The following is a 12,234-nucleotide window of genomic DNA, read 5'->3' on the forward strand; positions in this document are numbered from 1 at the left end:
AGTACTAATATAAGGAATGTGATTATTCTACCAAATTTGAGGAATTGGCCTATGTTACAACTTTTATTTTGGATGGATTGATTTTTCAAATCAAGCACCCTTAATGACAAACTGACAAGTAGGCAAAGTATGCTTCTGTTTTTTTTAAACGATGCTTCTGAATTTCTTATCGAAGGTAATAGAGCGAAACTGAAAACTCAAGAGCTTGTTTAGAACAGATGCACTACCGGATCTAAGATTCAATGGGAAAAAAAAAACTTTTTGGCTAATAGTCCCTTCTACCAATGAGGCAATGACTATGTTTTTTGTTTAGATCTAGTGGAGGACAATTTTGGTGCTAATAGTCTCTTCTATTCTTGACCATCTTTTTTCTTCGTACAATTTTCACCAAGTCCACTAATTTTGTGCTAGCGAAGCGCCACTTGAGAGCTTCACCTTGATTCTGACCTTAGATCCACCAATTTGTTATATCTAGATTTCTTGGAGCAATACCATTTGGCCAACTTTTGAGTAGTACTATTTTTTTTCTGAATCTAGAATTTGTGCAAGCGGTCTAAACTTTTCCGAGAAAGTTAGCAACAATATGTACAGTTCACATGAACACCCTGATGATCGATCTACCAATATCTAGCCTAGATCAACAAAACAACGAAGAGCACGTGCTTCTAAACCGAACAAAAAGTGAAACGAGCGGTCGATCGAACGCCGTCGTTGTGTTCACGAGGTCTCGATGCCGGCTGCCGGCCGGAGCAGGTCGTACTTGGCCCAGACGGCGTCGAGCGGGCACGGCCTTCCGGCGTCGAGGCGGTCCCAGGGCTTCCCCTTGCCGCTCCAGTGCAGCAGGCTGACGGCGCCGGCGTGCAGGCCGCGGCAGAGGCCGCGGTAGTTGTCCCCGCCGAGGCCGTGCTGGTTCCATCTGTGGTCCACGGACGCGATCCTGCCGGCGAAGACGAGCAGGAAGGGCGGCAGCGAGCCCAGCTCGTAGATGCGCACCCGCTTCTGCAGCTCCATCCACTCCTCGATCTGCGCCGTGTATCCCGCGCGGCGCCAGCGCGCGAGGTCGAGCACCATGACGCCCGTGTTGAAGTAGCAGGCGCGGCGGCCGGCGAAGGCGGAGGAGAGCGCGGGGGACGCCCAGAAGCCCGGCGTGAAGTAGGCGGTGAAGTTGGCGCCGCAGTACTGGGGCGCCGCCACGGCCGTGCCCTCCCCCGGGAGCGGGGTGGCGGCGAGGGCGGCGATGTCGTCGGTGAGCACGACGTCGGAGTCGAGGTACACGACGCGGCGCACGCAGGCGGGCAGCGTGGACGCGAGGTAGGAGCGCGCGTAGTTGAGCGGGCGGTCCAGCGCGCCCCGGATGGAGGTGGAGATGAGCCCCGCCACGCGGGCCTCGTCGGCGAACGGGTACACCCGGAACGCCAGCGACGGGAACGACGCGCGCACCGTGGCCCTGAGCGCCTCCGCCGTCGCACTGGACCCGGAGGAGGCGGAGGCGATGAAGTGGAAGTGGATGGACTCCGGGCACGACGCGTGGCGCAGCACGGAGAGCACGGCCGCCATGGTGCCGCGCAGGTACGACGCGTCCAGCGTCATGGCGACGTGCACCGCCGCGTGCGGCGAGCACGCCGCGTCCGCGTCCGACGGCTGCAGCAGCGGCGGGCACTGCGCCGCCGCCGAGTTGGTGAAGTGCGGCGCCTCGCGGTACCGCGGCACGGCCGCCGCGGCGCCGGCGGCGCAGAGGAGCAGTAGGGCCAGAGCCAGAGGAGAGCGCGTCATCTTGGTTGTTCGCGTGGTTGGATTGGATGGAGAGCGCGTGTACCGTGTCTGTTATATATACGGGTGGAGTGATAGACTGAGAAGCCAGAACGCGTTCGGTGTCAAAGGTGGGTCAGAGGCGAGGCTTGCGGGGCTACGGCTGACTGAGCAAAGCGTGTGTTGGGAGCTCATCTGAACGCGTCAAACAGAACAGCAAAAGTGACCGAAGTGAGTTAAAATATCCGTGTAATCTTTCCAAAGTTCACAGCTACGTACTACTTTGTGACGGCGAGAGGTTTAGGCGACCTGTAAAATCCCATGCCACCGCGTGAAAGTAATCGACGATGGTGCGTTGGCAAAATTCACTCCATATATGTGGACGGATACGGGAGGGATTTGAAAGAACTACCGCTGCGTTCTTTTTTGGTGATTTAGTGCTGCATTGGCTATCGAAATCATCTTAAAGCAAAAGCTCAAAACAGATTGGGATTAACATAGTCAGTGGAGGGTCCATGATGTGTATGCGTCCATTAAAATTCGTGTGGCCCCTCGTCTTGTGACCACAGTGCACCACGACCCTCATTTTTATTTTTATTTTGAGCTGCTGTTGCTGCTAGTACTAGTACTAGTTTTAGCCTGTGGTGGTGTCCCCTGAGCTGCCAGTGTCTTAACCCGACTACTACTAGGTTCGTGATCGGAGTATTTTGAATAAATACGCCGCCGCCGGCCACCGCCCGATTTTCGGAAGCACAATGACGGCATGCATGTGACGCCCACTTGGCTGAAATTGCTCGCAGGATTTTATTCCGCCGTCTACAACTACAAGCTCTCTAACTCTGTCACCGTGTAGAGCAGGATTTTTTAAAAAACAAATAGTTGTCGGTGAGCGAGATTGCGAGAACGCAAGATGACTAGTAGTATTCTGCTGATTGATGATTCGTGTCGGGGTCCCACTGGACTTGTGGGCCCTCTGGAGGACGTGACGCGTGGCAGCATGTCGCCAGATGGGGCCCAGGCCAGCTCCACCGGCAGCTGCCTCGATGTCGGTGCTCCGCGCACGCCTGAGATGCGATCGCGAGCGTGGAGCACCGGGCACAGGCTGTACACTACTAGTACTACTGACTTTGCACTCTGTACTGCGCGCGCGCGGCAAGCAATGCCGCAGCATCTTCTGCGTGCGAGGGAGGGGAGGGAGAGACTGGAACTGGATCCGCGAGACTTTTTTTTGAGCTCCTCGCACGAGACGAATCGAGTGCCAGTGGTGCGGCGATCTCAAAATCAGCCTCGGATCGGGCGGGGCTCGCCGGCCGCTCGCGGCATTTCCGATGTGTGCTTTGAGCCACCTCTGAAATTTTGCGCCGAGAATCAGGCCCCAAGAGTCGGCGCGCACACTGGCTCTTCCTTTTGTGACCTGTTTCCAGCGATCTTAATAAAAAAATTTTCTTCTTGAAAAAGAGAACCTTATTTTTGCTCCGAATTATTCATGTTTATTTATATAGGTTCTAAAGTCTGTCTCAATGCTATAAATTACAGTTAGTTTTTATATTATTTAATCTCTGTAGTAGAAATTATATTCTCAATAGATAGTTCTATAAATGATCGATCGTTTGTTCAGTTACATGTCTTTCCTTCCGTTTTTTTAAGCTCCCCTAACCTGCGAAGCTGACCCTCCCATAGTGGTTCTTGTGTGCAACAATTGGGATAGAATCACCCAAAGGGAGTAAAAGCCTCTCGCCAATGTTCGTCTCATATAGTGCAGTGTCCCTAAGCAAAACAGTGATGTACAGGCACAATGCTGCAGACGCTGAGACAGCACACGAGTGTACAGTCCGTACTACATGTGAACCTAGAGAAGCATGCAGCATGCGGCAGGCCAGCACGCATCAACAGCTGAAAACCATCCAGATCTCAAGGAAACGATACCTAGGAGTACGAAAAATAGGACGGAGAGCATATTCACACACGTACTGCACCAGACTACAGGTCAATGTACCTCTCTGCTGCACCAAGTGTCCAAGTCATCAATTCGTATCTCTCATTATTTATGTGCAGTGACATAGCCAGGATTTTACTTTAGAGAGGGCTAACACATATACAACTATAATTATAATGTGAATAAATAGAATATATGTATATATATGATAATTAAATAATAAATAGTCATTTGTTATTACTTCCGTTCTCAAATATTTAACGTCTGCCAGTTTATTATTGAACTAAAATGTGGCAAATAAAAAAGAACGAGAAATATAAGCTAGTTTTTTTATTTTACCATAGATATACAACTATAAAGTAAAAAAAATTTTGTTAGAAGGCCATAGCCCCGCGAGCCAACCTTGTCTACGCCACTAATTATGTGTACATAGAAAACACATAAATAAAGTCAAAGTCTCCGCGGTTGTGGATGTAAGAGAAGATTAATCAACTAATGGTCTTTTTGATTAGGCTATGGCTATGAAAAAACTGTTGTGGACTGCGAAAAAAACTGTTATGGATTATGAACCGCTAAAAAGTTAAAAATCGTTTGTTGAAAACCATAAAAAAACTAAAAAAATATATTATATATATTTTCACAGTTCCATACAAAAGCCGATAAGAGCATGTCTAGAGGTGTTTTTAATTTTACACTCCGAAAAAGTCGGATTTTATAAAAAAACTGCTTTCTGGATCCAAGTCTTTGATTTTTATGAGGCAAAAGTCAAAGTCAAGTCAAAATCCAAACTAAACACACACTAAGGGCCCCTTTGGTAGGGCTCTGGCTCCTCTGCAAACGGCTCCAGCTCCGGCTTCTTAGAAGAAGTAGCTCCTCTGCAGAAGCTAGTGGCTTTTTTAAAAATTGTTTGGCAAAACAGCTCCGTTTGTATTTTTTGATTTAGTGTTTGAAGAAAATAATTATGGTAAAAAATATTACCGTTGAAAAGTTAATGTAAAAAATATTCTGATGCAAAACACACCGTACTGTTTGAAAGCAGGGACGAAAATGGTAAGATGAAGCGTTGGGTTTGATATCAGAGGAGGCATGCTCGCTGCTTGAGGACTCGGGTGCTCGTGCCCAGTGATTAACGGCGACGCTGATCCAGAGACGTGCTGGTCAAAGAACGTACATGGGAGTGAAGGCGTGGAGCATTGCGGGGAGCTAGAATTATAGGCTCCGGCTCCTGCGGTGAAAACCGGCTCGCGCTCCTTGGATGGAACCGTTTTCCAGACGTCGTTTGGGAGGGCTCCGGTAAGGAGCTGGAGCCAGAGCGGCTCGAGAGCCCTCCCAAACAGGCACTAACACATCTATTCATCCGGAGAGGGAGTACAAGTATACGTGCATACAATGGCGATACATTAGGTCAAATACAACTATATTTAATATAAGATCTCTTAAGTGGTCTCATCAGGCTAAGTAAAAAAAATACAAGAGACGAGTAAAACTGAACTGGTGTCTACGTACCCTTGTTATACGCGCAAGGCGCAACGGCGCAGTTCCCTGATCCTATTTACACGGGCGTCATGGCGAGAAGTCCGACGAACTGGGCTGGCGCCCGCGTGCTGCTCGGGATACAGTTAGGGCTTGTTCGGTTAGCTCTCAATCCATGTGGATTGAGTGGGATTGGATGGGTTTGAATCCCAAACAAGTCAAACTTCTTAAGAATTTTTTCCAATCTCATCCAATCCATGTGTATTGGGAATAACCGAACAAGACCTTAAGAGGTGGCATTGACAGTGGCCGATCAGAGTACCCAAAACGGAGCTTAAACTTGAATCCATCGAGGTGCCTAGCGTTCGAGACTCTACTTCTTCTTCGGAAATGGCAGTTACGCATGCTTGTGAGCGCGTGCTGAGTCAACTAATCAAAGAATAGTCGTTGGCAGCACCTGGTCAGCTGATATGGAAAAAATTGCTATTTTAGCCTTTTTAACATGGGCTAAATGCTATTATGTGACCTTCTGTCTATAATTTGTGGGACCATCTGTGTTTATGATTTGTGGGTCTGAATCTAAAATAGAGAAGTTCACAACTGAGAGTGACAAAATAGCAAATTCCCCGCTGATATGCTATTCATTATCTACTCTAACAATATACTAATGGGACGTTTGAAATTCACTCAATAAATTAACTTATTTAGTTTAGAATTTGATATTCCACCACTTTCCAAAGTTCAGATATAAGTCTATCTCAAAATTAATGGGGTGGATGATAGAAAATGATTTTGCGCATTAGTAGAATTTGTTTCTACTCTGTAACTTACATGACACTTGTCGTCTCACTCCTCTATAGTAAAAATGTAGCACATAAATATCTTCAACATCTCGCTAATAATAGTATACAAATATATTTGCATAAAACTAAATTAGCTTAATTGATATATGCCTAAATTATTATTATTATAATGAAATTCAATTCCAGTGATCCAAACGGGACATAAGTTTTAAGCTATATATTAAAAGATATACACATAATTTGTGTAGGCATAGGTTTTTAATTTTTGGGTCCAAAAATAAACACTCAGTTAGGGCTAGTTTGGGAACCCCAATTTTTCAAAGGGATTTCTATTTTTTTATGTGAAAATGAACTAATTTCCCTTAGAAAATTGGGGTTACCAAACTAGCCCTATAGACAAAACCATAAACCCAATAAAAATATGGTTCATGGTGGCGCAAAGACGGTTAACAACTATTTTTATAGTTAGACAATAACAAAATTTTGATTTTTATTATGATAACAAAGATAAATGATACTAGATCGTAAAAAACAACATTTTTTACCAGTAAATTGTATAAAGGGTGATGCTTGGAACCATCTAAAATTCTACGTACGTGGAATATAGGAGAAATGGATCTAGAAAAGGTACAAAATGGAAGGGGAAGAAAAGGTGTTTCAGATAGCGCATCTTGAACTGACGGGTCGTCATCGTCAATGGTTTGGTCTAATTGCAACGGGACGCTCTTCAACAGTTTGGTTCAACGCGAGCGAAAAGAAAAAAAAAAGGCAAAGCAACAGCCGAACCGGCGACCCGGAACCGGAATGCGGCGCCCGGCAACCGGTGCATTTCCATTCCATTCCATTCCATGTGGCTTCATCCGCGCCGGCGCTCACGAAACCAAACCGGCAAAGCTCGGCACGTGATCCTCCGTGGCGTGCGCGCGGCGCGCGCCGCATCCCCGCGCCCTCTTGTCTTGTCTCCCACGACGGGTGTTGCCAAGGTCCAAGGCCGTCAGGACTTTGACGACGGGCAGGTCAGCCGGTCTCCTCCCACGGGTAAGCACTAAGCAGGCTGCTGCTGGCTTTCAGGCAGGCCACTGTTAGGTCCGAACCAAACACCGCAGCCGCATTGCGGCTCTCACTCTCAGTGGGTCTTGCTCGCCCGAGAAGCTAGAACACGAGAAGCGACCGTGGAATTTCTGGAGAAGCCGCCGCTGCGTTCAGCGGAGCGGAGCTACAGTACGCGTGTTATAGATAGTCCTGCTATACTTGCACTAGTATTTTATTTTTAGTACTAGTTGACAATCGCGATGCTCCACCAACCACCAGATTTTGACATGGCCTACCGTCAACACAACTGTGTTCAATTAACCCGAGGGCTGGAAAAATTCGGCTACGGTTTCCTCCAGGAAAGGCCGCAGAGCACCAGCGGGCATCTATTCTTCGCAGGCAGTCCGTCCGGTCAGGCGGAAGCGGTGGCGCCTCCACTAATCATTTGGTTTGCCCACCCCACCCCACCACGCGATTCAAGCCCTTCCGTTCCATGAAGCTTCTGCACTGCCTCGCCTCCTTTTTTCCGTTCCGCCGCAACTTGGCTTGCTTGCTTGCTTGCCGATCCTATCCATACAGTATATGCTCTGATCAATGTCCACTAGAAAATGGTACATACAGTATATGTATACTGTGCTGCTAACTAGGAGATGGCTTCCCCAATATATTCAGCAACAGAAGTGAACAACATATCTGATTTCTTTTTGACACATCCAACAACTCAATAGTTGTCTACCATTTGTGTAATATCGAAATTTATATTAGTGTACTAGGATGGTGTTTTAATGTATGCCCAATAGACAACCATGATCCATGAAAACACTAATGAGCCTTTAAAGCAAATGTTCATTAGCAAGAGTCTATACACACACACGAAGGGGCTGACGTGCTTAAGAGATCATTTTAGCTATAGCCGTCACCTCTTTTTAGGGCTCCACATGCGTCAGACGTCGTCGCTCTTGCTCCACCCAAAGGTCTTGTTCGTTTCATCCTAAAATCATGTGGATTAAAAGGTATTGAGACCTTGTTTCGTTATTCCAATTCCATGTGGATTAAAGTGTATTGAAATGGATTTTGACTTGCTGTGGATTTAAATCGATTCAATACCATCTAATATATGTAGATTAACGGTGAAACGAACAAGCTCAGAGATGGATTTTAACTAGTAGTGAATGTATTCCCCGTCAATCTACATGGATTTGAAACAAAATGAAACAGGCACTAAGTGGTAAAACCCTGATATCACGGTGTTTCATCCCTGCATGTCCAGAAACCGTGGAAACGCCACTATTGTTGTTGCAGCTTGAGGAGGACGGGTGAACAAGAGGATGTTCGACTTCGGCGCTATCGTGTCGTGTGCGGTGCCAGCCAGGACAAGCTTCTGCATCCTGCGCGGTGAGCCAGGCAACTGCCGGGGTCTACAGCCTACTCTATGTTCTATATTCCTCCGCTGACACCACCACCATGTTATCTTGGTGAGCCGCTACAATGGCTGCCTGATAATATATGAAAATCTTAAATATTGATATGAAAATCGAAAACCCATCACAACACTAGAACCATTGTTTGTGCAAAGCTAGGCACTGACAAATATTGCAAAGCTCTAAGGCAAGATCATGTGTCACTCTTACCTTTTTAATTGCACATAACATTAACCTCCAAAATGTTTTTTAAAAAAAATCAAGACTAGACAGTAATGATTTCACCATGTTCCTCCTGGTACTCTATATAAGGTGTTACGAAACGTAGGTACTTATCTAGACATTAATACATATTCTATGAACACTTCATGCAAACAGAATAATAACTTATGCAACATTCAGCGCCAAGCTATAGTACAAACACACTGAAATTCTGGCGGTTCATGGGCCAATATGCCATCACAAATGTCAAGCTATCAACGGACTCTGACATGTCAGGAGGATTGCATTCCCAGAATTCCACGTCCCAGCCGTGACGAGCAGGCCTCCTGGTAGACGTTGCCAACAAATTTTAAAACGCAATGAGGCTTGCAATCACTAGAATTCCAATCATGAAGAGCAGGGCCTTCAAGTAGATATCTGCCTGCTGCTGTTGCCCCAATGGTGCTTGTCGGTGGACGCCATGGGCGTGTCCCATATGGCCGCCATGGAATCCATGCCCATGGCCATACCCATAGTGGAACCCAGCAGGCTGCGCATAAGCAGCAGCATCTGGAAACCCATGAACTTGGAAGCTAAGCATAGGGAATAGTCCCCCGAAAGCAGCTGAGAATGCGTAGTTCCCCCAGCGCGCATTAGCCAAAGGGACTCCTGTGCCCATGAACCATGGATTCGCATTTGGATTGGCATTGGCAAAGTTGTTGTTAGCATCGGCCTGGGGGGCTGGGGCAGGCCTCTGACCAGTTGGGCGGTGAGGAATCTCACCCTCGGGCATGTTCTTTGACCTTGGGTCAACACGATCCTTGCCGCGTCCATAAAGGGGAACAAGCTTGTCTTCCTCCACAAGAGCCTTGCACACTGGGCACTCTGGCGAATGTGCATGGATGTGCAGCCACCGGTAAAGGCATGGCCAGCAGAAGAGGTGGCCACAAAGAGTCACTATTGGCTCTTGAGGCAGCTCAAAGCATATGTTACATTCAAAGCTCCCCCCAGCTGCATCGTTGCTGCTGCCACCGCTGGTTGATTCACCGACATTGGCTGACATTTTGCAATTTGTTGGGGGTCAACCAAGCTGCAATTGCCAAACAATACACAATCAGTAACACTGCTAAAAATTAAAAGGACTGAAAATACTGATAGTAGTGAAAACCAACTTCCAACAGGTAGGAAAATATATGACTAGAAAGGGCATTCAACAATTCTACTCAGCATAATGAAAGCCACAAAAGGGCCCATGTTGAGGGGAAGAGCATAATTCTAATGAACTTAAACTGGAATCAAGCCACAAACCAACAAATATAATAACAAGAAAGGTTCCCTACAGGGGTGGGTGGAGCTTGGTTAAGACCAAGCTGGGCCATAGCCACCCTGCTCAATTTGATCTGAGTTGTCCAAACAGTGATTATTGTATTGTTTACTAGTGTCTAATCAATTGTATAGAGTAGCTCCCTAGTCAAGCTCCACGGCACTGGTTCCCCAGATAGTTCTGAATAAAAACGATAACTCCAGCAACAACATTTGAACACTTTATTTCTGACAGAGATTATCTTCTAGATGCACATCTGGTATCCTAAACCTTTTTATCTGCAGAAACAAGTCTTGAAAGTAATTTCCTAGAAAAGAGTTCCAATAACTCAGTCAAGAGAAATTTCTAAATTCCCCAATATTTTTTTTAAGCTTTACATCAAACTCTAGAAGACCATGATACCAACGGAAGCCAATCGAATTCCATCGCGACAGGGGCAGACCGACAAGGGTGTACACATGTACATCCGATAATCTTTGCAAAACAATCGAAGTTAGTAAGGGTTATACATGCATATACACATGTAGTTAGACCAGATCCGAATACAGATAGTAAGTTAGGGTCTGTGTGCTCGGTGCCGCTATGCAGGAAGGGAAGACCAAGGTGCGGGCGTACCTTGTGTGCTCGTCGCCGGCGAAGGGCCCTAAGAAGATTTGGGCACCTGGCGTAGGCGGCAACGACCTGGGTCCGAAGAAGACCCGGCGTAGTCGTCGCCGACGGAGAGGGGGAGAGAGCGCGCACGCTGGAGCCTGGAGGTAAGAAAAAGACAGAGATGCTGACCGGGAATAAATTTGCATGGACCGGGTTTAATTCTCTCTCTGGTATGAACTCATTTTGACGGACAATACATGTCATCTTTATTTAAAAAAAATACGGTAGACTACATGTATGACTATTTTAAACAGAAAAAATAAAGTACGCCCCATGCCCCCATCTATATCTACAACGATATCTCTTGCTATAAATAGTTCAAGTTTTGCATGATCTAATTAAAAAACTAAATAGTATATTTATTTGATTAATGGGTTATAATTGATCCAATATTTTTAGTGATATCGTAAGTTATACTCTCTTTGTACCAAAATAAAATTTATTTTGCCTTTTATAAGATTGAATTAATGTATATGTTCTATATGTGTCTACATTTATGAATATAGATATAAAAATCAAGAGCTAAAATAAATACTCCATCCGTTTCAAAATATAATTTATTTTAAAATAATTATGCATTCATTAAGTAATATATGGATTCCGTTTGTATGTATGTATATATTAATTATAATTTAAATGAATGTGGACGAAAAAAAATGGGATAGAAATAATTATATTTTGGAACGAATGGAGTATTGTCTTTTTGTTCGAAAATATTAGTACAATGTCTGTGAGTTACGACAGCACACAATTACATTTGATGAGTAATACTAGTGATACATTTGAGTAAAAAGGTGTATGTTTGCTACCTCTTATGTACTTACTAACTTCCACTTGTGTACGGGAGTGTTCACGAATTCACAGTCGTGACAGTGATGTTGATTGTTGTGCTCACGCTTCAGCCCAGCTCCCTAACTGTTTCCTCTTCCTGAACACTAGCGCCGCTCCAAGCGGCTATGGCTCCTTCGCTCCTATTCCACTTCCATCCCTTAGCAGAAACATTTGGATCCAAATGATGTGCACCCTCTATGTCCTCTTATGCATAAAACTGCTATCCAACATTGTATCAAACTTTTATATGCAATAGAATTCTTCCTTATCAAAAAACAAAGTACGTTATTTCTCTGACCTTATATCACGAACGACGAAAACTTGAAATTCTAATAGATTAATTGATGGTGTAACAAGCGTGTTCTGGCTTGAATCTGACTATCTTTTCTACGTGGACGTAGAAGGCTAGCAAAAGTATCCAACCAAACTTTGACTGCAAAGCACACGAGCATTGCAACTACCGAGGTGAGAAAACAGAGGAGCGGATGCGATGCAACACAAGCATTGTAATTCAAATGGTAGATGACAAGTGAATCCTTAAGAGGTATGATACGATGATGAACTTGTGGGCGGGATACTTGGCGATCGTGTGGTGTTCATCAGGCACGCGCCTTGTCGCCCATGACCCGACTCTAGGAGGTGAGAACCGAGAAGAAGGTCGGCTCGTGCTGGCCACCAAGGTGTCCGAGAGGATGCAGACAGGGGCGAACCTATATAGTGCTGAGTGAGGGCCTATGTCCTGCTCATTTCTCGTTGCAAGTAGTAGAGTATAGATTTCCACTATGAGATCCACTCGCCAACCTAACATGGATA

At 45.7% G+C, this 12,234-nt stretch overlaps 2 protein-coding genes across 2 annotated transcripts; both read right to left on the reverse strand.

Moving 5' to 3' along the window:
• Nucleotides 1-333: 333 nt before the first annotated feature.
• Nucleotides 334-1,801, reverse strand: LOC100283040 (uncharacterized). The gene has a single exon (NM_001155942.2). The coding sequence runs from the start codon at nt 1,771-1,773 to the stop codon at nt 718-720; it is 1,056 nt and encodes a 351-aa protein (NP_001149414.2). The 5' UTR covers nt 1,774-1,801; the 3' UTR covers nt 334-717.
• Nucleotides 1,802-8,622: 6,821 nt separating this feature from the next.
• Nucleotides 8,623-10,720, reverse strand: LOC100217249 (putative RING zinc finger domain superfamily protein). The gene is made up of 2 exons (NM_001143604.2): nt 10,555-10,720; nt 8,623-9,705 (listed from the first exon to the last, which is right to left on the reverse strand). Exon 2 carries the CDS (start codon nt 9,676-9,678, stop codon nt 8,986-8,988), a length of 693 nt encoding a protein of 230 aa, NP_001137076.1. The 5' UTR covers nt 9,679-9,705; nt 10,555-10,720; the 3' UTR covers nt 8,623-8,985.
• Nucleotides 10,721-12,234: the final 1,514 nt, after the last annotated feature.

Source organism: Zea mays, chromosome 1 (assembly GCF_902167145.1).
Source record: "Zea mays cultivar B73 chromosome 1, Zm-B73-REFERENCE-NAM-5.0, whole genome shotgun sequence".
NCBI classification, from domain to species: Eukaryota; Viridiplantae; Streptophyta; class Magnoliopsida; order Poales; family Poaceae; genus Zea; species Zea mays.

Bases quoted from the DNA above. Each gene is read 5' to 3' on its own strand.
- LOC100217249 (NM_001143604.2), bottom strand. From the start codon at position 9,678: ATGTCAGCCAATGTCGGTGAATCAACCAGCGGTGGCAGCAGCAACGAT.
- LOC100283040 (NM_001155942.2), bottom strand. From the start codon at position 1,773: ATGACGCGCTCTCCTCTGGCTCTGGCCCTACTGCTCCTCTGCGCCGCC.